The sequence below is a fragment of the Misgurnus anguillicaudatus genome, chromosome 25 (genome assembly GCF_027580225.2).
Source record: "Misgurnus anguillicaudatus chromosome 25, ASM2758022v2, whole genome shotgun sequence".
Classification (NCBI taxonomy): Eukaryota; Metazoa; Chordata; class Actinopteri; order Cypriniformes; family Cobitidae; genus Misgurnus; species Misgurnus anguillicaudatus.
Genome location: NC_073361.2, coordinates 2,354,693 through 2,379,342, shown reverse-complemented (window position 1 = coordinate 2,379,342; position 24,650 = coordinate 2,354,693). Strand labels below are relative to the sequence as shown.

The 24,650-nt window shown below is 44.3% G+C and overlaps 1 protein-coding gene across 4 annotated transcripts in view; it reads left to right on the top strand.

The window, feature by feature from the left end:
* The window catches only part of ofcc1 (orofacial cleft 1 candidate 1), a 149,740-nt gene that overhangs the window by 92,621 nt on the left and 32,469 nt on the right, over positions 1 to 24,650 (top strand). For all 4 annotated transcript variants that reach the window (XM_055182277.2, XM_055182276.2, XM_073863768.1 and 1 more), the window contains exons 14-16: positions 4,053 to 4,283; positions 12,426 to 12,678; positions 13,038 to 13,201. In XM_055182277.2, coding sequence (XP_055038252.2) covers positions 4,053 to 4,283; positions 12,426 to 12,678; positions 13,038 to 13,201 — 648 coding nt within the window. The remainder of the gene's footprint in view (positions 1 to 4,052; positions 4,284 to 12,425; positions 12,679 to 13,037; positions 13,202 to 24,650) is intronic.

The following is a 24,650-nucleotide window of genomic DNA, read 5'->3' as shown; positions in this document are numbered from 1 at the left end:
AGCATGTGTGTGTGGAAACGTCAGTAAACAGTGCGGGGGTAAACGCGTCATCTGTATTAAAACGCTATGATTGGCCCGAAGCTGTCAGCACGGTCTGACGTCGTCCGTTCTAAATGCCGGTAATCCTATAATTTTCGTTCACTCACAGCGCTTACCGGTAAATTACTGGTAATCTTACAACCTGTCTTACTGGTAAATTGGGAGCACTGATTTACCGGAAAGGTTCTGTTCACACATGACATGTTAACGGCAATTTACCAGTAAATTACCAGTAAAGACTGTATGTGTGAAAGGGACTAATGTAAACCGAGGCAATGTAAACTTCGATCTTTGGAAAACTAAAATTTTATGATGATGATGTTTTTTGTGGAATGATGAATTTGCACATGGTTTGTCTTAAAGCATATTAAAAACACAACATAGATATATAAACAACTAAAAAAAACTTTTCACCACAGGGGGACTTTAACCGATCCATCTGCCCAGCGCGTATGATGTCAAACACACCTCTGTTGTTTGGGGTCATGTGGGATGCGTTGACATGTGGCTGCATGTAATTGTGCTGCGTGTATCAGTATGTTTTTACAGTGACAGCTGAAGTTTTGCACTCCGACGCGGCTAGCGCTGGTGCCCCGCCCCTGAAACAAAGTGAACCGTACCAGAGACCACCTCTGCAAGCATACCAGAAGCGATCATACTATCCAAATGTACCATACTTTGGGGGTCAAACGAGGTCAAATGTACTCGGTATGGTGTGCATAGTGTAGGCGACTCATTCCAAACATTTTACATCACCAGCATACCGTAAAAGACTCACACTTTTTGGAGATTTTCCAGCCATCTGGTATTTCCTTTTCTTTGAATTTATAAGAAAAGCTGCTAGAATATTAACCAGGATGAAGTATTTCAGAAGGCAACATAATGTTTCTGTCTATCTTTTGGAGCAGCATTCCAGTGTCTACTTTGTTTTCATTTGAGTCTTTTTTCACACATTGTGCGACTCAAACCGATCCATGATGGTGGGGGTAGAAAGTGACTCTGGCACATTTACAAAACAATTCCTCAGAAAAAGTGACAGCAAATAAGTAAACTCTGTAAATAAAGGAGAAGTCCAGTGGTTAAGTGACTCCAGATTTAAAGCAGTGAGTGAAGGCACAGATAGTTCCCAGGGTTGCTGTGTTTTGCCTCAGAGGCATCAGGCCATAAATCAGTCGCACCCCAGCGCCCAATGCACGCCATTACCTGCACCTCTCTTCTTCACACTTCATGTTCTTACTGTCATATTTCTAAGAATTTGTTTTCCTGTAATATTCAAATTAGTTGTAGATTGAATTCGTAATACAGTTTCTTCCTCTTACTGGTAATTCAGCCAAACTATTAGTCTTAGCTATAGAGGCCTTTGATTGAAAGCTTATTTTTTGTTACTATGTCTACTATGAGTTGTTTTTATTATGTTGCCAAAGACTCTGGTTGCTAGGGTGCTCTGGGTGGTTGCTAAGGTGCTGTGTGTGTTTACATTCTAGGCCAGATCAAAGGAACCTCGATCTTCCCCTTCCAAAATTTACCATAGTTTTGTGGTTAAAGTGTAGTAACCATGTTGTTTTGGTGTATTGATTACTATCAGCAAAACAATGGTTTTACTATAGTAACCATGTTTTTTTAACTGAAGTAAAACCATGGTTAATTTTTAAAGGGCCATAATATTCTGATCTCTAATACACACTGTTTAGTTTCTCTTTTTTTGTGTATGGGATTTGTACCAACATTTTATAGCACCATTCCACAAAACAAACGAAGTACAAGTAAATAATTTATTTCCTAAAAACATATTTAATAATCTTAAAACTTTGATTAAAACTCAAAATAGTATTAAATATATTTAAAATCAATATTATATATTTTTTTGCTACCAAAAAATATTTAAAAAGTAGATCTTTAACAGTTTAGAAGCTAATTCATGTAATGTGCAAGGTGCACATGTACATTTTGCTACCTAGAGACCCAACGTTGTCGAACTACAACATTGACATAACAAGCTCAAAATCTTATATAATCAAAACATTCAGCTGTATCTTAAAGGTGCAGTGTGTACATTTTAGCGCTATCTAGTGGTGAGGTGCTAGTGAATTGCAACCAATGGCTCAGTCCACTGCTTATGAGGTCTTCACGGGTCCACTTAGATCCGAAAACCCGAGGTCCGACCCGAGACCCGATCGTGTTCGGGTCTAAAAGTTTCACATGTGCCTCGGACACGGGTCGGGTACAATAATAGCGGCATCGGGTCTCGGGTAATTTAAAAATGAATGTGTTTTTTCTGAACGGACCCGAGAAGACCAGAACTCTCTCGCCTGTGTGCGTCAATGTCCTTTTCAAACCTCTCATCTGTTTGCCAAGAGCGCTTGCGACATTGTGTGGTTGTCGGAAGGTTCATTTTCGTTGAGACAAACATGTCAGTCAATTATAAATGTACATTTTAGCGGTTACGTTTGTGTCGTCGTCAGATAACAAAGTAAAACGAATGGAGCAGCTCGCCAAATTGGTTGCAAGGCCACCGGAGTCTTTCTGTCTGACTGCTGCGCGTGGGTCTGCAGAATGCACACACGTCAGTGCCGTTTACATTCGGTTCCAGTCGGGTAAAAAAAAAATGTTCACTAGTTCGGGTCGGACTCGGGTCTAATTTTCTCAGGTTTGTCTCGGGTCGGGTCTTTCTTAAAAAATTTTTTATTTATGCACGTTGGGTTCGGGTATGAAGTGATTCGGGTCATTTTCGGGTCTGGTACATTTCTTTGGACCCGAGAAGACCTCTACTGCTTACCCCTCGTTTGTTAATCACATAGAGAAGCTACAGTAGCCGACACCGGACAAACGTCATCGGAGACAACTTTGTAAAAAAAAGTTTGTCCATTAAGGGTTTCTATAGAAACATGGCGGCACAAAATGGCGACTTCCATGTAAGGGGACCCTCGGTATATGTAGATAAAACGTCTCATTCTACATGATCTAGACCCATAACTAATCACAAAAAATATATATTTTTACTAACGTGATTGTTGATTTATTTAGTCCAGTAAAAAAGGTCATGTTCAGGTTTGCAGGTTTTGTAAGTTAATGGCCAGGAAAACAAACATATTTACAAAGTCTACCATTCAAAATCATGGTAAGTTTAAACAATATGACTTTTTAGTTGTGTAAATATGGTTTTAAAGAGAAAAAAGAAAACACGTACAGGTATATTTTATTACACCGTTGTAATATTACAACCGAGGGCTTTACAGGGTTAAACAAATTACAACCCGAACTTTAAAACAAGGTTAATAATTAAAACGAGTGTGAGCAATATTAATATAATATAGACAACAAATCCAAAGCTTAAATTTAACAACGCAATACTAAACATTTCTCCCTGTCTTTATCTGCCATTTTTCTCATGCACAAGAAGACACACACATCACACTCCAATCCATTTAAAACATACCTCAAGAAATGGAAATATAGCAATAAAAATCAGTTTTGTGGCAATAACAGATTTCACATTGCATTAGAGATTCTGTCCTGAAAAGCCTGTCTGCGCAGGCGTCTAAAAATACATCTGTTCATATATCACGGATACGTTCATTGGAGAGAAGACCCAAGTCAGGATTTATTTGCTGCTGTGGCGTAATGCAGCTTGACAGGGACGCTTCTCTGACACATTAACTCTGTCTCGTGTTATGGATGTACAGATGGATGTACGTGTTAAGGAGTTTCAGTGCTGTGCAGCAACGAAGACATGTTGTGGATATTACATGTTTTAGTCAGCTGCGATTTGCTTGAATATTTATGGGTTTATTTATGATCATACTCAAACTATGTATCCAAAGTAGCCTTTTTGATCAGATTTGTTCTTGTTATTTGGCATATTTATTTATCCAAATGTATTTATGATGTATGAATCCCAATAAAATGCGTAAACATTGTCATTCTTTACTACTTTCTTTCAATTAATGTAATGAAAAACACATTTGTTTATTGGAAATTGGACTGAATGGACTCGTATGACGTGTCGTCCACAGATCTCAGGACGATGGTCAGCGCTGCCTGGCTCCAGTGTGCTGTGAGACAGCTGAGAAGATGCGTCTGGTGAGGCGTCTCCTCCCAACAATGCTCGATCTGTCCTGGCGTCCTCGAATGTCCCAGGTCAGCCTGAATCTTCTGCTGTTTACCGTCATGTGGTTCCCACGTCTGTACCTGCATTACTGCGGTCAATGGCTCTACCTGCAGACCAAACACATCCCTGTCAACAGGTGATACACACGTGACCCCTAACCATATATGGCCAAGTCTGAAAGCTTATTGTTATTCCAAACACACAGAAATATACAGAAGAGGATACGCTGACCTTTACAAATGTCTACTCTGTTCACAATAATTCACTGAAAACACACACACAAACAAACATGCATGTGGGTAATTTATGCACTGGTTTGTGAGCATTTATATGCTTTTGCAAGCCTCATCTAAACTTTAACGACCTCAAGAAGGGCAACATTATTGATTACGACTCATATGGACGTGTAAGCGCGCATTATTCGGAAAGAATTTTTCTTCGTATTGCTCAGACGGTTTCATCGTAAACCCTGTGCGCTTTAGCATGTGGTGTTAATTGAATTTATCACTCAGAAGTTGTTCAGTGAATATTCTTACACAACTTCAGCTATTGCCAAACAAGTCCAGTCATTAAGTAACGGAAAGAGACTGACTGACGATGTGAGGAATATTGAGGGATTTAGAGAAGAGCAAAAATAAGTGAAAAACACAGAGATGGGGTCACGGGCACATGACATGTTCCACATGTCTGTACGTCCGTGTGCTGTGAGCATTTCTCTACAGGGCTGGTGACCACAGCAGCGGTCAGAGATCAGCTGCAAACTGACAGCACACACACACACATCTACACGCCCCGCAGTCATTAGTGTCTCTTTCTCTCTCTCTCTCTGTACCCCACGCACATTTCATTACCCCCAGCATTCTCACAAATACCACCCCCTTCCACTCCTACACACACAGACACACATAACACACACACACTACATAATCAACACACATCCTCACACTGCCAAATGAGTTCCACCCGTCTACACAACAACAACATGTGTTCGGTGGATTTTATTGCACCACAAACATGTGGAAAAACTTCATTACCAGCGCAGGTCCTGCTGTAAATGCTGGAGTGAGTTATTTTAGGTGGGTTGATCTGTTGTCATAATTTACAGCCAGAATACTTGTACATAAATACATAATATTTATGTCATAATACTTTTAAGTATCTTAAAAAGTTTTATATTTGACAAAAGAATGTGTAAAGTGAATCAAACAAAAATTTTGAAGCAAATCTTAGATTAAAAGTGCCAAAGAAAGTGCATTGAAATAATATGTTAAATGAGTCTCTGATATCTAGATAAGAAAGGTATGTGGCTTTATTAAGTGCAAAAATTAACCACAGACGGGTTTTACATGTCCATTTACAACCCTAGGATTTGCCTTAGAATGTTCTTTAGCTCTTTAGAATAGCTGTGTGCGTGTGTGTGTGTGTGCGTGTGTGTGTGTGTGTGTGTGTGCATGTCAACAGACCTTGGGCCCTATTTTCATTGTCTAAAGCGCACGGCGCATGGTCTAAATGGGCGTGTCCTATTCCATTTTTGCTAATTTAACGACGGGAAAAATGGTCTGTGCGCCGAGCGCAGAAAATGGTTGTTCCTATTCTTGTAATGAGTAATGGGTGTGTTTTGGGCGTAACGTGCAATAAACCAATGGGAGTCTTATCTCTCTTCCCCTTTAAAAGCCAGTTTGGCTTGCACTATGTCTAATCTCTATTTATATGACAGACTTTGCAAACTGAAAAACTAAGTGGAAGAAGAAATCCCCCAGTTTAAGATTAATGTTAAATAATTGTGTTGTTTTCACTTGTATTGAAATTGCTATTTTTTGGATTAAAACCTTTAAAAGACGTTTTCTTTTAGTCATAGTAGTAAAAATAGCAGGCTTTTAATTGCTGTAAATGTATTGATATCCTACATAATCAATGTAATCTCATAAAATTATTTACTAATATGCAAGATAAGGTTTGTACTCTAAAAATACAAAGAAGAGATAAAGAATTTACAAACATGCGGAGAGCCGAAGCGTTTCAGCACTCGAACAGCGCCATGTTTTTTAAAGCATTACTTAAAAAAGGTTAAAGTACAAAGTCATCATCATCATATACAATAAATACAGTACGTAGGGTAGCATTTAAAAACATTTAAAAACAGATGCATTTGTTTAAAGCAAATTATGCTGCGCATCCATGTGTGTGATAAGCAAACCCGCGTTGTCGTTCCGTTTATAGGCACATATATCTAACGCGCTTATTAAATAACAAAAACAATATTGCACCATTAACTTTTGACCAGGTTTTAATTGGTCAATGACGTAGTCTTTTTCCAACAATGCGCCTGAACACACCTCGTTTTCAGACCAGAACGCCCATGGGCGCAACATTGGGCGCAAATGCATTTGCTATTTAAACAACATGGCGCTAAACGTGAAAATGTTCATTGCACTGTGTTAAAACTAGCAAAAGACATTTGCGTCGTGCATTGCGCCGGGTGTATGATAGGGCCCCTTATGTTTGAAACCTGTATCAGACAAAGATATGAAATTTGAGGAATAATCAAATGTTTGGAGATTGTTAATGGACGTTTCTGAGTGGTAAGTTTGTGTTATTTCAGTATGGACCTGCAAAATGTAACTGTAATGTCAATAGTAGAACTTAGTAGCCTAAACGCTAGCATATAACATTAACTAGGGACGCTTTTGCTTACTGCTCTGCGCTTTGCTCTATCGCTTTTTATATTTTATCTTTTATCTTATAATTTTAACTTCAGCAAATCAGCATAGTGCTCAAACAACAAAGCTTGACATCAAAGATAATTTACAAACTTTCGGGACTGGAGGATTACAAAAAAGTGGAATTTTTCATCCGTCTAGCCTCCCACCGCCATCAGCTTACATTCCAGAAGGAAAAACACAGCTGCCTTCATTCAAAAGGATAAGAAAAAGAAATGCCTCATCAACAATCTACTTGCTGCACAAACTGCCACAGACTTTTACAAAGGATTGCTATTCTTGAAACAAAGTTACTTACAGGACTACCAAACCAGACGGAACACACAGAGCTTCGTCATCATGGACGCCCTCAGCATACAGCCGGTGAGTCCCATAAATCTAATGATCAACACACTAATCAATGGTACAAACAGGGAGCAAGACCCAAAATCACTCGAGAAATCAGACTGTCACGAGCATCACATTTTGCCGCAATTGCTTCCTCCACCCCAGATACAGCTAGGACAAGGATTGCAAACACTGACTTTCTACCACCACCTATACATCTTGAGAACAGATTTGAAGTATTAATGAATATGAGTGAGGAATCCCCAAATGTGATAAATGTGACTGAACACCGATCAAATCAGCCAGCAGCTAACACTGATGCTAACTGCCGCTCAAGATCAAGCAGACAGCGGCACTCAGCGCAGAGCGCATCCGAGCCCAGAACTCTGATACTGGGGGACTCAATTATCAGAAACTTGATCAATAGGGACTCAACTACGTGCTGCCTTCCACAAGCAACCGTTTCTGATGTAAACAGGGAACTTCAGAACATTCTGATGAAACATAAGACTGTAAATCGAGTTGTCATTCATGTGGGGAAGAATGATATTCACAAAGAGCAATCTGAACTCCTTAAGAGGGATTTCAACAAACTTTTTGAAACACTCAGAACAGTGAAAGTTCAGCCGTTCATCAGTGGACCACTTCCAGCAAGAGGAACAAATAGGTTTTCACGTTTGCTTGGACTTAATACATGGCTGCAAAAAACCTGCAACATAAAAGGACTGAACTTTATAAACAACTTCAATCTTTTCTGGAGTCAGAGACAACTATTTAAACAGGATGGCATCCACCCAAACAGACTGGGTGCAAGAGTGCTAAAGGACAATATCTATTTCTCCCTTCATCATCCTTCAGCAGTGTGTGCCAATCCACTCAACCTGAATGGCACACACACACCTGGACAGAGTATGAATGACCACAGGACTTCTCTCCAGCACCTGAATGGACATGATGTTGACATATCCCACAAGGACAGAGATAACACCACGCAGCCACAACAACCACTGCTCATGGACACAATCTCAGCTGAGTCATGCCCACAGAGCTCACCACAGTCAGACTGTGTCAGATTAGAACGGCTCCAAGATTCAGCACCCAAGGACGACTTTCTGGAAAACAGCCAGGGAAACCAGGACAACATATCACAGCCTCCGGTCACATCAGAACAACAGGACTCCTCACTAGATATGTCATTCCTCTCTCCAGCATCCCCGCTTTTGACCTTCTCTGGAAAAATGGAGGAACTGGTTTATGCTGGAACTAAACTATCCCACTCTATTGCTGCAAGCCCCCAGATTTCAACCAGAAAACAGCAAGCCCCAAAACCACCAAAGCCAGTGGGCCCAGTTCCCCCTCCTCGTCCTGTGAGAGCTCTTCGGTCTCTGACACAACGCCAAGGAACACACCCTCCTCCATCTACTGTAGGTGAACCAAAAACAACTGATAACGGCTCTCAGTGATGTGTGTCGGGTTCCTGCTATGAAAATACTAATAATTTTATCAAATGTTTACAAAAGCAGGAACTCAGTGTGCCTATATCTTTCTCTATTTCTGTTTTAGTACATGATAGAAAGTGTAAGGCTAGATCAAATCGTGTGGCAAATCAATCTAATCTGCTGCCTGTGACTTGTCAAACTAAGATCTCTGTTAGGGAAAAAAATTGTACTGTTAAGTTAGCACTTTTAAATATCTGTTCACTTAGAAACAAATCACTTCTAGTCAGCGACTTAATAGCCACGAACAACCTGGATTTTATGTTTCTAAATGAAACATGGCTAGAAGAAAGCTACAGTGCAACAGTCCTTAATGAAACAGCCCCTCCTAACTTTACTTATATGAGTTTTTGCAGAACTGATAGGAGAGGGGGAGGTCTAGCTGCTCTTTTTAAAGATGTCTATCAATGTAAGCAAGTGTCATTTGGGAATTACTCGTCTTTTGAACATCTAGGTATTGTGTTGAAAGGTATCCCACGCATTCTACTGATCATTATTTACAGGCCCCCAAAATACTCTCCAGCATTTGTTGAGGACTTTACAGAACTGTTATCAATGATTTCCTCAGAGTTTGACTGTTTTGCTATTGCTGGAGATTTTAACATTCACATAGATAAGCCAGAAAGCATTATGACAAAAGATGTCACAGCTGTTTTAAATACTTTTGATCTGACTCAACATGTACATGGACCCACACACAATCGTGGACACACTCTAGATTTAATTATCAGTAAGGGTGTAAACATTTCATCAATTGTTATTAAGGATGTAGCACTGTCTGATCATTTCTGTATTTTCTTTGATATAATAATCTCTCCTACTATTGAAACTAAATCTGTGTCTGTCAAAAAGAGATGCTTAAATGAGAACACCAGTGTGCTATTTATGAAGGCTATATCTTTAACACCAAGCATATCTGCAGTCTCTGTTGATTTTCTCCTTGATTCCTTTAATTTGAAAGTTAAGAGTGCAATCGATGATATTGCTCCTGTAAAAGTCAGGAAGAAGAATGGCAGGCAAAAATCACCTTGGAGAAACTCAACAGAGGTGCAGAATATGAAGAGACAATGCAGAAAAGCTGAGCGCATGTGGCGGAAGACAAAACTTGTAGTCCATTATAAAATCTATAAAGACAGCCTTCGTGCTTTCAGTGTGGAACTAGGCAAAGCTAGACAGACTTTCTTTTCAAATATTATAAACAAAAACATAAATAACACACGCACTCTTTTTGCTACTATAGAGAGACTAACAACCCCCCCAAGTCACATTCCAAGTGAAATGCTCTCAGACAGCAAATGTAGTGAGTTTGCTAACTTCTTCTCTGAGAAAATCAATAATATAAGAAAGGTGATCAGCACATCCTTGAGCTGCGCCGGGGTCAGACAAATCAGACCACAACATCAGAAAGTAGTTACGATGTCTGATTTCGAAGCAGTTGATGGTAAAATTTTGGAAGAAACAGTACAGCATCTTAAAACATCAACCTGCGCCCTTGACACACTCCCAACATCTTTTTTCAAAAGTGTCTTTAACTGTTTAAAAGCAGATCTCCTAAAAGTGGTAAATTCATCACTTATCTCTGGGACTTTTCCAAAGTCCCTTAAAACTGCAGTTGTTAAGCCCCTCCTGAAAAAGAGCAACCTAGATAACACTGTATTGAGCAACTACAGACCTATCTCAAATCTTCCTTTCATAGGCAAGATCATTGAAAAAGTTGTTTTCAATCAGCTGAACAAATTCTTAATTTCTAATGGTTACTTTGACATTTTTCAATCTGGTTTCAGACCACACCACAGTACAGAGACAGCGCTCATAAAGATAATAAATGATATTCGCCTCAATACAGACACAGGCAAACTATCAGTGCTGGTGCTACTCGACCTCAGTGCTGCTTTTGACACTGTCGATCACAACATACTTCTTGACAGGCTGGAAAACTGGGTCGGGCTTTCTGGGGTGGTCCTGAAATGGTTCAAGTCATACTTAGAAGGGAGAGGTTATTATGTAAGTATAGGTGGCCATAAATCTGAGTGGACATCCATGACATGCGCAGTCCCGCAAGGCTCAATTCTTGCGCCACTCCTGTTCAACCTGTATATGCTCCCACTAAGCCAAATAATGAGAGATAACAAAATTGCCTATCACAGTTATGCAGACGACACCCAGATATACTTAGCTCTATCCCCTAATGACTATAGCCCCATTGACTCCCTGTGCAAATGCATTGATGAAGTTAACAGTTGGATGTGCCAAAACTTTCTTCAGTTAAACAAAGAGAAAACTGAAGTCATTGCGTTTGGAAACAAAGATGAAGTTCTCAAGGTGAATGCATACCTTGACGCTAGGGGTCAAACAACTAAAAATCAAGTCAGGAATCTTGGTGTGATTCTGGAGTCTGACCTTAGTTTCAGTAGTCATGTCAAAGCAATAACTAAATCAGCATACTATCATCTCAAAAATATTGCAAGAATTAGATGCTTTGTTTCCAGACAAGACTTAGAGAAACTTGTGCATGCTTTCATCACCAGCAGGGTGGATTATTGTAATGGCCTCCTCACTGGCCTTCCCAAAAAGACCATAAGACAGCTCCAGCTCATTCAGAATGCTGCTGCCAGGATTCTGAGCAGAACCAGAAAATATGAACACATCACACCAGTCCTCAGGTCGCTACACTGGCTACCAGTTACATTTAGGATTGATTTTAAAGTATTATTAATGGTATATAAATCACTCAGTGGACTAGGACCTCAATACATTGCTAATATGCTCATTGAATACAAACCTATCAGATCACTCAGATCATTAGGATCACATCAGCTGGAAATACCAAGGGTTTACTCAAAGCAAGGAGAGTCAGCTTTTAGCTATTATGCCAGTCGCATCTGGAACCAGCTTCCAGAAGAGATCAGATGTGCTCCAACAGTAGCCACATTCAAATCCAGACTCAAAACACATCTGTTTAGCTATGCATTTACTGAATGAGCACTATGCTGCGTCCGAACTGATTGCACTATATTATATATGCACTATTTTAATTATGTTCTATTTCTCTTGTTTTTATTCATATTTTTAATTGTTTTATACTTTTATTCCTGTTTTATTCTTTTTCACACATTTAAACAGTTTTTATTTAAATCACATTTATTTTTTATTTTAATTGATGTTTTAAATTCATGTATCTTTGATTTTTGTTTTCTCATTTCTATGTAAAGCACTTTGAATGACCTTTGTGTATGAAATGTGCTATACAAATAAACTTGCCTTGCCTTGCCTTGCCTTGCCTAACTAGCATACAGCGCTAACTCAGCAGTCACAAGTTTGTTTTAGCATTGTAACAAAGCTGTACTTAATTTAATGTGTAATGTAATGTTGGGGCGTAGCCTACATCTCGACTCTAATGTCACAGTTAGTGTTATGTTGAGATTGGCCTGTTTCCAGCAGTCTTTGGCATCTTTCATTTCACTTTCTTTTATTTGCTTATTTGTTTGCTTTTATTTAGTGTTCATTACCATCATCCCGTCCTAAATATACATTTATGAGTCAGGGTGTAAAGCCGTTTCTTTCCTTACTGATGCAGCAAGTTCATGCATATTGACTACAAAATGCTGTCAAGTCCTCTTGACATATTTCTTAAGTCTATAGTTATCTGAAGATTTGTGTATTTTGCATTTTAAATTTGATTGCCTTCCTTCTGAACTAAATAACATATCTCCTGTCATGTCTCTCTGGGGGCAGGTTTAGGATGGGTGCACACACGGTGGATCTGGTATATCAGGGCTCGCTGTTATCTACCCTGGAGGAGGTTCTGCTGGTGCTGTTGGGACCCTTGACCTTGAGCGTAGCTGTGCTGCTGCTGCTCCTGATCAGATGGGGCTGTCAGCTAGCGTTTGGCTCATCGCCTTCCTTCCTGTCAAAGTTTATCATGGCTGCGGCAGTGTGGACAGTGCTGGACCCTCTGGCAGTCTTCGCTGTGGACGTCGTCCTGGGGGTAAGTCACTTAAAATAACGTGAACAATTTTACACTGTAAATAGAAGTTTCACATTATCATAGCAAAGTCACTTTACATATTAAAATAAGCAGACAGAAAGAATTATTTAGAATTATGGGAAACAGTAATGGTTTACATATGTACACTGTACATACAGAAATAGTCAACAGCACTGGATTATAACCATAAAACAACTAGAAATAGTGAATAGATTTTTGGGTGGCACTTTGTTTTACAGTTCATTTCTACATACTATGTAACTTTGTACCAACCCTTAACCTTTTCATGGTAACCAAGATCTGTGGTCAGGCTATATTTTGAGTGTGTTCAGTTTTCCTGTATGGCTGTGTTTGGTCAGCGTCTTTCCTACAGCGCTGATGATCCTTTGGCGGATGCTGCCAAGCTCTACTGGCATTTTTATCGAACAGAGCAGTCGGGCACAGCGGGCATCGTCATCACCCTCTTCCTCTACGCCGTCCATTCCATCCTGTCATTCACCATTCTCTACATTTACATCCTCAGGTATAGTGCCCTATTAACAAACACAACAAACCTCCTTCTAATGAACGTAAAGTCATAAACCAATTCAACCAGCTCTGTGGTGAAGTCTCTGCTTTTTAAAAAGAAGCTAAAATCTCACTGACTTTTATCACAGGTTTTATTCATGGTTGTTAATAGCACACTTATATTGCAGTTACATTTATGTATTTGGCAGACGCTTTTATTCAAAGCTACTTGCAGTTGCACTTTACCAGGTATACATTTTTTAAGTATGAGTGTTTCCTCAACCCATGACCATTTGCGTTACTAAATCAATTCTCTACCAATTAAACTACAGAAACACTAGTAAGCAATAAGCCATGAGAACCATTCCAATACATCTAATGTACAGGTGCAAGTATATACTCGTGTGCTCATTCAATTAGATTTTAGTCAAAAGTATTAATTTACCAGCATTTTTTTCTGGAAATCTACAGTTAAGTTTTATTGCTAAGCAACAGTGGTGGAATTTGCTTTATTCATGTCACAAATATGCACATCACAAATTTACATAATATGACATCAAACATCAAAATGTAAATATATATGTGTTTACTGTGAGAGCAGAAGCTAGGGTTGCGAAGAAATCGGTTAAGAGAAACAATTTCAAGCGTTTCTTAAAAAGAAAAATCTAAAAGAAATGAGCGTGAGAAGAGTTTTTGGGCATAAACAATGAATTCTAGCACATTCTAATTAAAATGTGTTTTTTTTCTCCGTTGTTCTGTTCATTTGTAAACTAGAGAGGCGGTGTGACCTTTCTGGTTAAGGTGTCATAACACTGATATAAACGAGCCTGAGATTATGATGGTGTGTTTTTGGACACAGAGATACTGCAGTCATTTTCTGTCCATAAACACATAAGCATCTTATAAACAGGCCCTATTAAGAGTTTTCTGCTCATTACTTCCTTTTGACAGCCAAGTGTTGATGTAATTCACTGTGATTTTAATACTAAGGTGACCTTCACAGAGTTCGTTAATATGCACGATAGACTTAATGTTGTTTGTGTGCTTTCAAGTACTTTAGCAGGCCCCAAATCTTAAATGGGTCATATAGTGAGATTTTTTTTTGAGATGTTAAATAGGTCTTTGGTGTATGTGCGTATGCAGGGTTTTGGCTCAAAATACGCCACGGATAGTTTATTGTAGCATGTTGGAGTTGCCGCTTTGTAGGTGCGAGCAAAAATGTGCCATTTTTGGGTGTGTCCTTTAACATGCAAATTAGCGGATGAAGTGCAAAGACTGATCACAATGATGGAGGTTTGTTGAAATTGAAACTCAATTGTGCTGTCAATTATTTTTCTCTCTCTCTCTCTCTCTCTCTCTGCACTAAATGACAGTGCTGTGGTTGGATAGTGCAGATTAAGGGGCGGTATTGTTGTAATTAGACTCGCTACCTACATCACAAAACAGGCGAAATCTTAATGACCTAATTTTTCACATGCTTGCAGAGAATGGTTTACCAAAACTAAGTTACTGTGGTGTTCTTTTTCAAGTTTTCTAGTTTGACAGAAGCACTGGCTTGGGGACCCAACTAGCACTCCAAAATGGAAAATGTCAAATTTTCACGCTATGACTTTTAGTGTGTGATGAATTTTAACTTAACAGCCTACATCCAACAATGTATTTTTCGTACATATTGTTGTGTATAAATAACATTAAAACAATTAACAAATCTGTAGAATACTCAGATTAAAGGTATAGAGGATTTTCTTTTTTCGGGTGGATCATCAATACTATTGGTTATCCTAGTTGTCAATCATTCTGGTGATATGTTGATATATGTGCTCGTTCGCTTTCTGCACAAGCGCACTTTCAGGTTTCAACCATTCATTGAAGCTCGCGTTTTCACCGTGTTTTGTTCAAAATGTCTGAGGGTCGCAAGTTAAAAATTGTATGACAAGAAGAGAAAGGCCTCTGAAAAAAGAATCAAAGACCAGAGTGTTTTTGGGAGAATATTTCACACGCTGGCGTGCGCTAAAAGCACAGGTTGGGCTTGCCACTGATGCCTCAGTCCCGAAGTTTCTACTCGACAGGTAAAGTTTGTCATGCTATTTGGAGAAATCCATTTAAAGCCACTGCTAGTAAAAGTTGATTGTAAGCTATGATTAGCGATGCTAGCCCTGGCAAAAGTCACGAACCGCGCAGACACGGTAAACATCTCAATTTATGAGCCATGCCGACAGCAACTTGTAAACAGAGCGTGAACGAGAAAAACTAGGCTCGTGCATGCTCTTTCGTTTAATAGGCGTTCCCTCTCGGGAGCAGGTAGAGTATTGCGCAATTGCAATTTTTTTTTAAAGTGGAGAGGGCGATTATTTTCTAAAATTCGGGAAAATCTGCTATACCTTTAAGGTTACGTCAAATAAATCAACAGGAACTCATTTTACTTTCAAAGTTGTATGTACTGGAATGTATTGTGCCATATGTTCAGATGAGTGGAGTTAAAAATGTAAGTAAAATATTAAAAAACTTTCTTAATTAGAATGAGAAATAAAAAAGATAATAAAAGATGAGAAATATGCAAGAAAATATCTATAGAGTGAATTTTAAATTCATATTTATTTTTAATGATTACTACTGCTGGCCAACAAAATGAACGCAACATCCTTAAACCTATTTTATGATCTTTAGACTAAATTTGGGCAAAAAGTGCATGTGCCAAATATGTGCAATTGCCCCTTTATGGATCACCTTTCGGTTATCAAAATTTGGGTCTATAATATTACACACTGTAGCTTTAATGTCTGGACAGAAGTGTTACAGGCCGATTTTTCACTGAAGAATGTAGAATGATGAGACATTGCTAAAATGGACATTATTTTGTGTATTTGGTGTAATGCAATGGGTTCATGCTGTTTAAGGTTCAAACAACACATTATTTTCCAAATACCTTACATTATTGTTGCTCCTCTGTGCCCCGCCTTTCTGAAATGTGCAGATTTTTACAAAGCTCATTGTTCTAAAAAGCGCAGTGTGCTCTGATTGGCCAGTTATCCAGTGCAATGTGTTGCCAAATACCTCAAGCATGTGACGGAAATGTTACCATATATCAGCTCCCAAAGCACAGCATCTCCATGACATGGCGGCAGTGGCAACAATACTACAGTGAAAATAGAAATTACACCTTCTTTGTTTGCGTTATGTTATGCATTTGGGCAGTGTTATGCAAATCTTCCCACACAGTGACGTAAAATTTTGGGGGGCGTGTTTGAGTGAGGCGTTTTAGGAAGGCATGGATGAGCCATCACTTTTAGAAAGAATATCTCTTTGGGTTTAAGACTTTAATCTGCTGCGGCTTTTAACACTCCAAAGGCAAATGTCACGGCCGGGGGCGGACCCAACTAGACTAAAGGTCACGCCCCTCTCAACTCTTCCACCTCGAGGAGTTTCCCAAGACCACCCCAATGACCAGACAGACGAGTATACTACAGTTAAAACAAGCTTTATTAAATATTTAAAAGGAACGGGGAAAGGGGAATTTAAAACTAATGTGTCTCTTCTTCGCCTCCAGGGCCACTTGGGGGAAAGACTGGGGACAGGGGCTCCTTTGGGGGCTCCGGCCCAATAATCCGTGGCGCGCTCCGCTTCTCCTGGAGGCAGAATCAAATTACAGTTAGACAGGGGTAAGGTACTTTGCTATTGGTCGCTGTTCGTTCGACACGGGACCTTCGTTGGAACGGTAAGTGATGGCTATAGACACAGGTCAAATTCACTGCACAGGTTACGTTACTCACAGTACTGGAGGATCTTCGTCCACACACAGAGCTTCACTTGTACAGGTAGGTAATTGCTATAAGCACAGAACAGGTTGACTTCACAGGTTACGTTACTCACAGCACTGGGGATCTTCATACACACAGAGCTTCACTGGTATAGGTAGGTAATTGCTATAAGCACAGAACAGGTTTACTTCCAGGTTACGTTACTCACAGCACTGGGGATCTTCATACACACAGAGCTTCACTTGTACAGGTAGGTAATTGCTATAAGCACAGAACAGGTTTACTTCACAGGTTACGTTACTCACAGCACTGGGGGTCTTCATACACACAGAGCTTCACTTGCAAACAGTGGGTTTTCACTACAGTGTTGGTGCACCGCATTCCTTCGCCCATCCACTCAAACGGTCCGGGCGTCGTAGGGACTAGTGGGTCCGATGACACGGAGCCGAACGCTTCCCAAACTCCCCCTCCTTCTTCCACGACCGGGGTCACGAGTTGGGGCGAACTTTCGTCGGGGCTCCGCTCGCTACGAGCTTCTGTTGGAGAGGTCAGTACACACACCGTTACAACCCACAGTCCGCACGGTACACTCTTGATAATACTCACTGGGTTTCACCACTGTCTGCTCTATGGACAACCGAAGCTCTCGTTGACACACCCCGGGCACAGGGCTCAAATTTTCTCGCTCTCCTTAGGACCCAGGCCACAACGGATGTCGCCGTCTCGTGACTCGTCAGGGCTAGGCGGTTTGAACGCTACAAGCACAGCATACACACAGCAAGTAAAGCGTAAACACCATCAATCAGTGAAACTCACCCACAGCACTCTTATACAACTTCACGTGGTTTTTAGATTGCTCTTGCCACCTGGCTACGACGACCTCGAGGGGATGGTTGGGCGATCGCTGGACCGCCGATGAGAGTGAGATGTGTGTTATTCACAGGCCCGGCGTGTTGATTATCACTCCTCTGGCTCACCTGCGCTTCCTTTTTCCCACAGGGCCACTGTTCTACTGGTGAACGATGCTTCCTACCAAGTGCTTCGTCCGTGCTTCCGGTCAAACCACGGCTCGCCCACGCTTCCCTCTCCAGTGGGGCCAGGGACCTCAAAAACACAAAGGAACACACCAAACACTCTTTGTACAAGTATTGCACAGATAAGTACCACAGCTGTTACTCACACTTCGTTGTCAACAACAGCTATTAACTGCACTCTTGATGGCTCTGTGTACGCTCTTTCTCAATGAAACTCCACAATATTCCTTCGTCAGCTAACTGCCCCTTTCTCTCTTCCCCAGGAGAGCGATCCAGCCAGCGTGGTCCGTCTGCAAAGCAGCAACACAGCGTATACAAAGTACACCACAAGCCACCCGTTTGATGTCTCCAAAGGTCTTTTTATGCACTGACTCTTCTCCTCGTCAGCCTATCAGCGACCGTTGTGCAAATTATCCCCACCTGCGCGCAATCAGGCTTAATTTTGACTTCGGGGAAACCCCGGAAATGAAATATGGAAGACGGGTTCCGCCCGTCGTCGGTTCAACCAAAGATGTGGAAGACGGGTTCCGCCCGTCGTTGGTTCAAAACATCACCTGTGACATCCTCCCCCGCCGAAATGGTTCTAGTCCCTAGAACCGCTTCCTGTGACCCACTCTCCATACCGGATGGGCGGCCGCCCCCGGGTTTCCCGCTGGGGGCGCTGTGGTAGGGGCTCTGGGGCTCCTTCAGCAGGTAAGTCATCTGGCTCTCCTGGAGCCTCTGGGGCTCCTTCAGCAGGTAAGTTGTCCGGCTCTCCTGGAGCCTCTGGGGCTACGTCGTTCGCTGGACCCACTATGACAGGTAAGTTCTCAGGCTCCCTTGGGGCCACTCGGGCCGGCCCCTCCGCCAGGCCTCTTGGAAAGATGACCCACCCTCCGTACCAGGGGGCAGCAGTCTCTGGCTCCTTGGGAGCCACCTCTGTGACTAGCGGGGGATAGTTTGGACAGGGGCGAATCATGTTCCGATGGACCACCCGATCTGGTCCGGGTTTCCCTTCTGGCCGGATCGTATATACCGGCTGTCCCGGTCTCTGCTGCTGTTGCACAATATATGGCCTCGCCTCCCACCGATCACTCAGCTTACCTCCGCCTAGCCGCCGATTATCCCGGACCAGTACCCTTTCCCCAGGAAGCAAGGGGGCGTCCCGCGCCGTCCTGTCGTATAACCTCTTGTTCTTGTCCCCCGCCGCCTGGATCTTCTTATTGACCTGTTCGTATGCGAAGTGGAGACGGTGGTGGTGTCGTCCTACCCACTCGGTCACGTTCCCTTCTTGCTCTCCTCCCGGTGTACCCATGTTCTGGTATCGGTCCTTCGGACGACTCAGGGTCAGATAATCCATTGCTACAATATGGAAAGGGGCCTTTGCGTGTATGGGTACCATCGGTGCTCGTGGTTCCTGTCGAGATTTAAACAGAGTACATCGGGGGCATGCTTTAATGAACGTACTCACCGAATCCTCCATCCCTGGCCAATAAAAGTGTCGGCGTAGTAATGACGTGGTACACTCTTGCCCTTGGTGCCCCATCTGGTCATGGTAGGCCTCCAGGAGTGTCCGGACTAGACTGGCCGGCACCACGATCTGACTGACCTCTTCGTCAGTCCCCGGATCCCGGATAGTCCTGCACAACACACCTTCTCTCAATGTCAATCTCTCCCACTGCCCCAGTATTTTACGACCCACCTCTGTCTGTGCTTGTCTCTCGATGGGGGTCGGTCGCCGAGCCTGCTGAAGCCACCCGCCCAGATTCCGCAGCTCCTGATCCTCCTGCTGCCTAGCCTTCCAACGCTGGGGGTCCCATCCCCAGCTCACGGGCGCTGCTTCTTGTCGGCTCCCAGGCGCCTCCACTACTCCAATCATCAGCCCTTCCTCCTCATGTCCTTCTTTGAGTGGGGCCGGGCTCGTCGAGTCTTCCCTTGCTGGCAACCGGGAAAGGGCATCTGCGTTGGTGTGTTCCCGCCCCGGACGGTACTGCAGCTGGTAGTCGTAATTAGCGAGCTGGGCCACCCATCGCTGCTCTACTGCTCCCAACCGGGCCGTCTGCAAATGTACCAGAGGGTTATTATCAGTGATCGCGGTCACCTTGGCTCCCCAGAGATAATCCTTAAATTTCTCGCTCAGGGCCCACTTCAACGCCAGCAGTTCGAGCTTGAAAGAACTGTAGTTCGCGTCGTTTCTTTCAGCGGGATGGAGGCTCCGGCTGGCATAGGCGATCACCCGTTCCACTCCATCCTGTTTCTGTGCGAGCACCCCTCCCAGGCCCAGGTTGCTGGCATCTGTATAGAGTAGGAAAGGTTGGGAGAAGTCAGCATACGCTAGAATCGGGGCTTGTAAGAGTTCCTGTTTCAAGACCCTAAAGGCTGTCTCACACTATGGGGTCCACTCCACCGTGGGGGATCCCCGTCCCCGTGGTCGCCCTGTCCCGACCAACAGCTGGTTCAAGGGTCTGGCGATCTTAGAGAAGCCTTTTATGAATCGTCGGTAGTAACCCACAAAGCCTAAAAAGGACCTCACTTGCCTTACAGTCCTGGGAGCCTCCCAGTCCCGAACTGCCGATACCTTCCCGGGATCAACGGCCACGCCAGCTGCGCTCACCACATGTCCCAAGAACTGCACCTTACGGCGCAGCAGGTGGCACTTCTCTGGCTGTAACTTCAGCCCATACTTCTCCATCTCTCGGAACACCTTTTCCAGGTGTTGCAGGTGGGTCTCGAAGTCTGGGGAATACACAATCACATCATCAAGGTATACCAGCACAGATTCCATTAACTGACCTCCCAAACATCGTTGCACCAGTCTCTGGAAGGTGGCGGGAGCGTTGCAAAGACCGAAGGGCATCCGGTCCCATTCAAAAAGACCAAAGGGTGTGGTAAAGGCGGTCTTCTCTCGATCTCGTTCCTCCACCGGTACCTGCCAGTACCCGCTGGCCAAATCTAAGGTGGAATACCATGCAGACTTGGTCAGACTTGTCAGCGAGTCCTCGATACGAGGCAGGGGAAACGCATCCTTCTTGGTCAGGTTGTTCAGTCTCCTATAGTCCACACAGAACCTCCAGGCCCCTGTCTTCTTCTGGACAAGCACTATAGGTGCCGCCCATGGGCTGCTACTCTCCCGCACAATCCCCTGCTCCAGCATACCTTGTAATAGAGTCCTCACTTCGGTGTATAAGGTGGGGGGTATTGGTCGATACCGCTCCCGACTCGGTGCAGCTTCTCCCGTAGGGATACTGTGTCGTATTACCGTCGTGCAACCATAGTCTTCGTCATGGGTAGAAAACACGTGTTGCCATCTCTTCAGTAGCTTCTGTAGCTCTTCCACTTGTTCCTGCTCCAGGTCCTCTCCTTGTAAGGAGTCCCCTGTCAAATGGGCCGGTACCTTGTTCTCCCTCGTCCTAGACGCTCCTCCTGCTTGCGTTAGTGCTACCTCAACTACTGCGGGGCGCACCCGCCGGAAACTCACGTCTTCCTTATCCCGCACCTGATGGTCCTCGACCGACGTCACCGTCACCAACCGCTGGTGCTTGTGCAAGTGTACTGGGTAGGGGTTTTCATTGCAGACCTTCACCGGCACTCGGCCTCGTCGCACCACCGTCAGTCCTCGGGCCACTCTCACCTGTGTGCAGTCTTCCTGAGGTTCGACCAACACCCAGCTCTCGGGGCCTTGACGCTGTTGTGGCACCCTGGCCCACACTATGGCTTCACTTCCTGCTGGCACTGACAATGGAAATCGACATGCTACTCGACCAACTTCTTCTCGGTCGTCCCGGCTCTTAGCCAGCTGTACTCGCCTGCAGTCGGCCACTATTCGTTCCCAGCCTGGCCGTTCGGCCCTTGGTATTGTCTGAACGGGCCTAGCCCGAAATAGCTCCTCCCAACACTCCGAGAGAACATTCATACCTAGGAGGGCTCGATGGCGGCCGAGGCAGTGGTCCTGTACGATGATGACCCCCTTCTGCGGGACTCGTACTCCATAGAATTCAAAGTCCGTAAGTCGATAGCCGATGTAGGGGATCTCCAAGCCGTTCGCCCCCTTCAAGGTCAGCCAGGGCGCTTCGGCCTTGTGTGCGGGGTAGGCTCCAAATAATTCATGGGACAGGCTTTCTGAGAATAAGGTTACTTGGGAACCAGTGTCGACGAGACAGCGCACCGTGGTGCCACATACCTGGGCCTCCACGGTTGGGCTAAGCCCGAACATCCCGTCTCTGGATTCCATTCTTCTATGGGGGTCACTTTGGGGGGCGCCGACCACATGACCCACTGTGGCCGGTCGCCTTAAAAAAACCCCTCGGAGGCCTACTCACATGCCCTGCAGTCCTACACCGATTGCAAATGGGCCTCCCCTGCTCGTCCCACTCGAACTTGGGCCGACTAGTCTGCCAAGGGCGCCTCATCCCATCTCGGCCTCGATCGGAGTACGTCCGTTCTCGGGGGGCGGGCCCTTCTTCTTGCCTTCCCGGCCCTAGTCGCAGTTCTCCTACCAAGGCCTTAGTTAGCTCGGCCATCTGGTCTCGCACGTCCTGTAGGAGTTCCATCTTCAATGCTTGTTTCCAGTCGGTTACCTCTGAGGCTGCCGCCGGACCACTCACTGCTGCACACACGGGGGCCTCCTTTACTTCCGCTTGGTCACCTTCTAATGCCATGGCCTCCCTTTTCAGGTCATCGAACGTGAGCTCAGGATCTCGTCTAAACTGCACTCGGAGGTCTCGACGTAGGGGGCCTTCCCGTAGCCCTAGCAGGAACTGGTCCCTCAACAGGGTCTCCTCATCTCCTAGCCCATGGTCTCGTCGTCGCTGTAGACGTATGTACTGCTCGCGCAGCTTCAGAGCGAAGGCTCGAATAGTCTGGTGGGGTCCCTGCTTGCAATTGAAGAACTGCGCCCTCAGGACGGCCACAGGGGTGGTATCACCATACTGCTCGGTGAGGAAGTGGAATATGGTCTGGGCGGTGGCTCGAACGGCTTCGGGGCCGGCTTGTACTTCTCGCTGGGCTTCTCCTCCCAGTGAGTTTAATACAAATTGCTGTTGTTGACTGGCACTCAGCCCCTGTAGGCCGGCCAAATACTCGAGCTGGTCCCTCCACTCGGTTAAACGAATCTCAGACTCGACCCCATTATACTTCTGCACCCAGGGGTTTCCCAGGAACACGGGCATGACACGGGGTGGGGCTTCTGGCCTTTCAGGCACAACACGGGGTGGGGCTTCGGGCAACTCGTCGTCGGCCATTGGAGGGCCCTGGTCGCTCAACTCGAGGTGGAAATCCTGCCGACTACGCCAAATCTGTCACGGCCGGGGGCGGACCCAACTAGACTAAAGGTCACGCCCCTCTCAACTCTTCCACCTCGAGGAGTTTCCCAAGACCACCCCAATGACCAGACAGACGAGTATACTACAGTTAAAACAAGCTTTATTAAATATTTAAAAGGAACGGGGAAAGGGGAATTTAAAACTAATGTGTCTCTTCTTCGCCTCCAGGGCCACTTGGGGGAAAGACTGGGGACAGGGGCTCCTTTGGGGGCTCCGGCCCAATAATCCGTGGCGCGCTCCGCTTCTCCTGGAGGCAGAATCAAATTACAGTTAGACAGGGGTAAGGTACTTTACTATTGGTCGCTGTTCGTTCGACACGGGACCTTCGTTGGAACGGTAAGTGATGGCTATAGACACAGGTCAAATTCACTCCACAGGTTATGTTACTCACAGTACTGGAGGATCTTCGTCCACACACAGAGCTTCACTTGTACAGGTAGGTAATTGCTATAAGCACAGAACAGGTTGACTTCACAGGTTACGTTACTCACAGCACTGGGGATCTTCATACACACAGAGCTTCACTGGTACAGGTAGGTAATTGCTATAAGCACAGAACAGGTTTACTTCCAAGTTACGTTACTCACAGCACTGGGGATCTTCATACACACAGAGCTTCACTTGTACAGGTAGGTAATTGCTATAAGCACAGAACGGGTTTACTTCACAGGTTACGTTACTCACAGCACTGGGGATCTTCATACACACAGAGCTTCACTGGTATAGGTAGGTAATTGCTATAAGCACAGAACAGGTTTACTTCCAGGTTACGTTACTCACAGCACTGGGGATCTTCATACACACAGAGCTTCACTTGTACAGGTAGGTAATTGCTATAAGCACAGAACAGGTTTACTTCACAGGTTACGTTACTCACAGCACTGGGGGTCTTCATACACACAGAGCTTCACTTGCAAACAGTGGGTTTTCACTACAGTGTTGGTGCACCGCATTCCTTCGCCCATCCACTCAAACGGTCCGGGCGTCGTAGGGACTAGTGGGTCCGATGACACGGAGCCGAACGCTTCCCAAACTCCCCCTCCTTCTTCCACGACCGGGGTCACGAGTTGGGGCGAACTTTCGTCGGGGCTCCGCTCGCCACGAGCTTCTGTTGGAGAGGTCAGTACACACACCGTTACAACCCACAATCCGCACGGTACACTCTTGATAATACTCACTGGGTTTCACCACTGTCTGCTCTATGGACAACCGAAGCTCTCGTTGACACACCCCGGGCACAGGGCTCAAATTTTCTCGCTCTCCTTAGGACCCAGGCCACAACGGATGTCGCCGTCTCGTGACTCGTCAGGGCTAGGCGGTTTGAACGCTACAAGCACAGCATACACACAGCAAGTAAAGCGTAAACACCATCA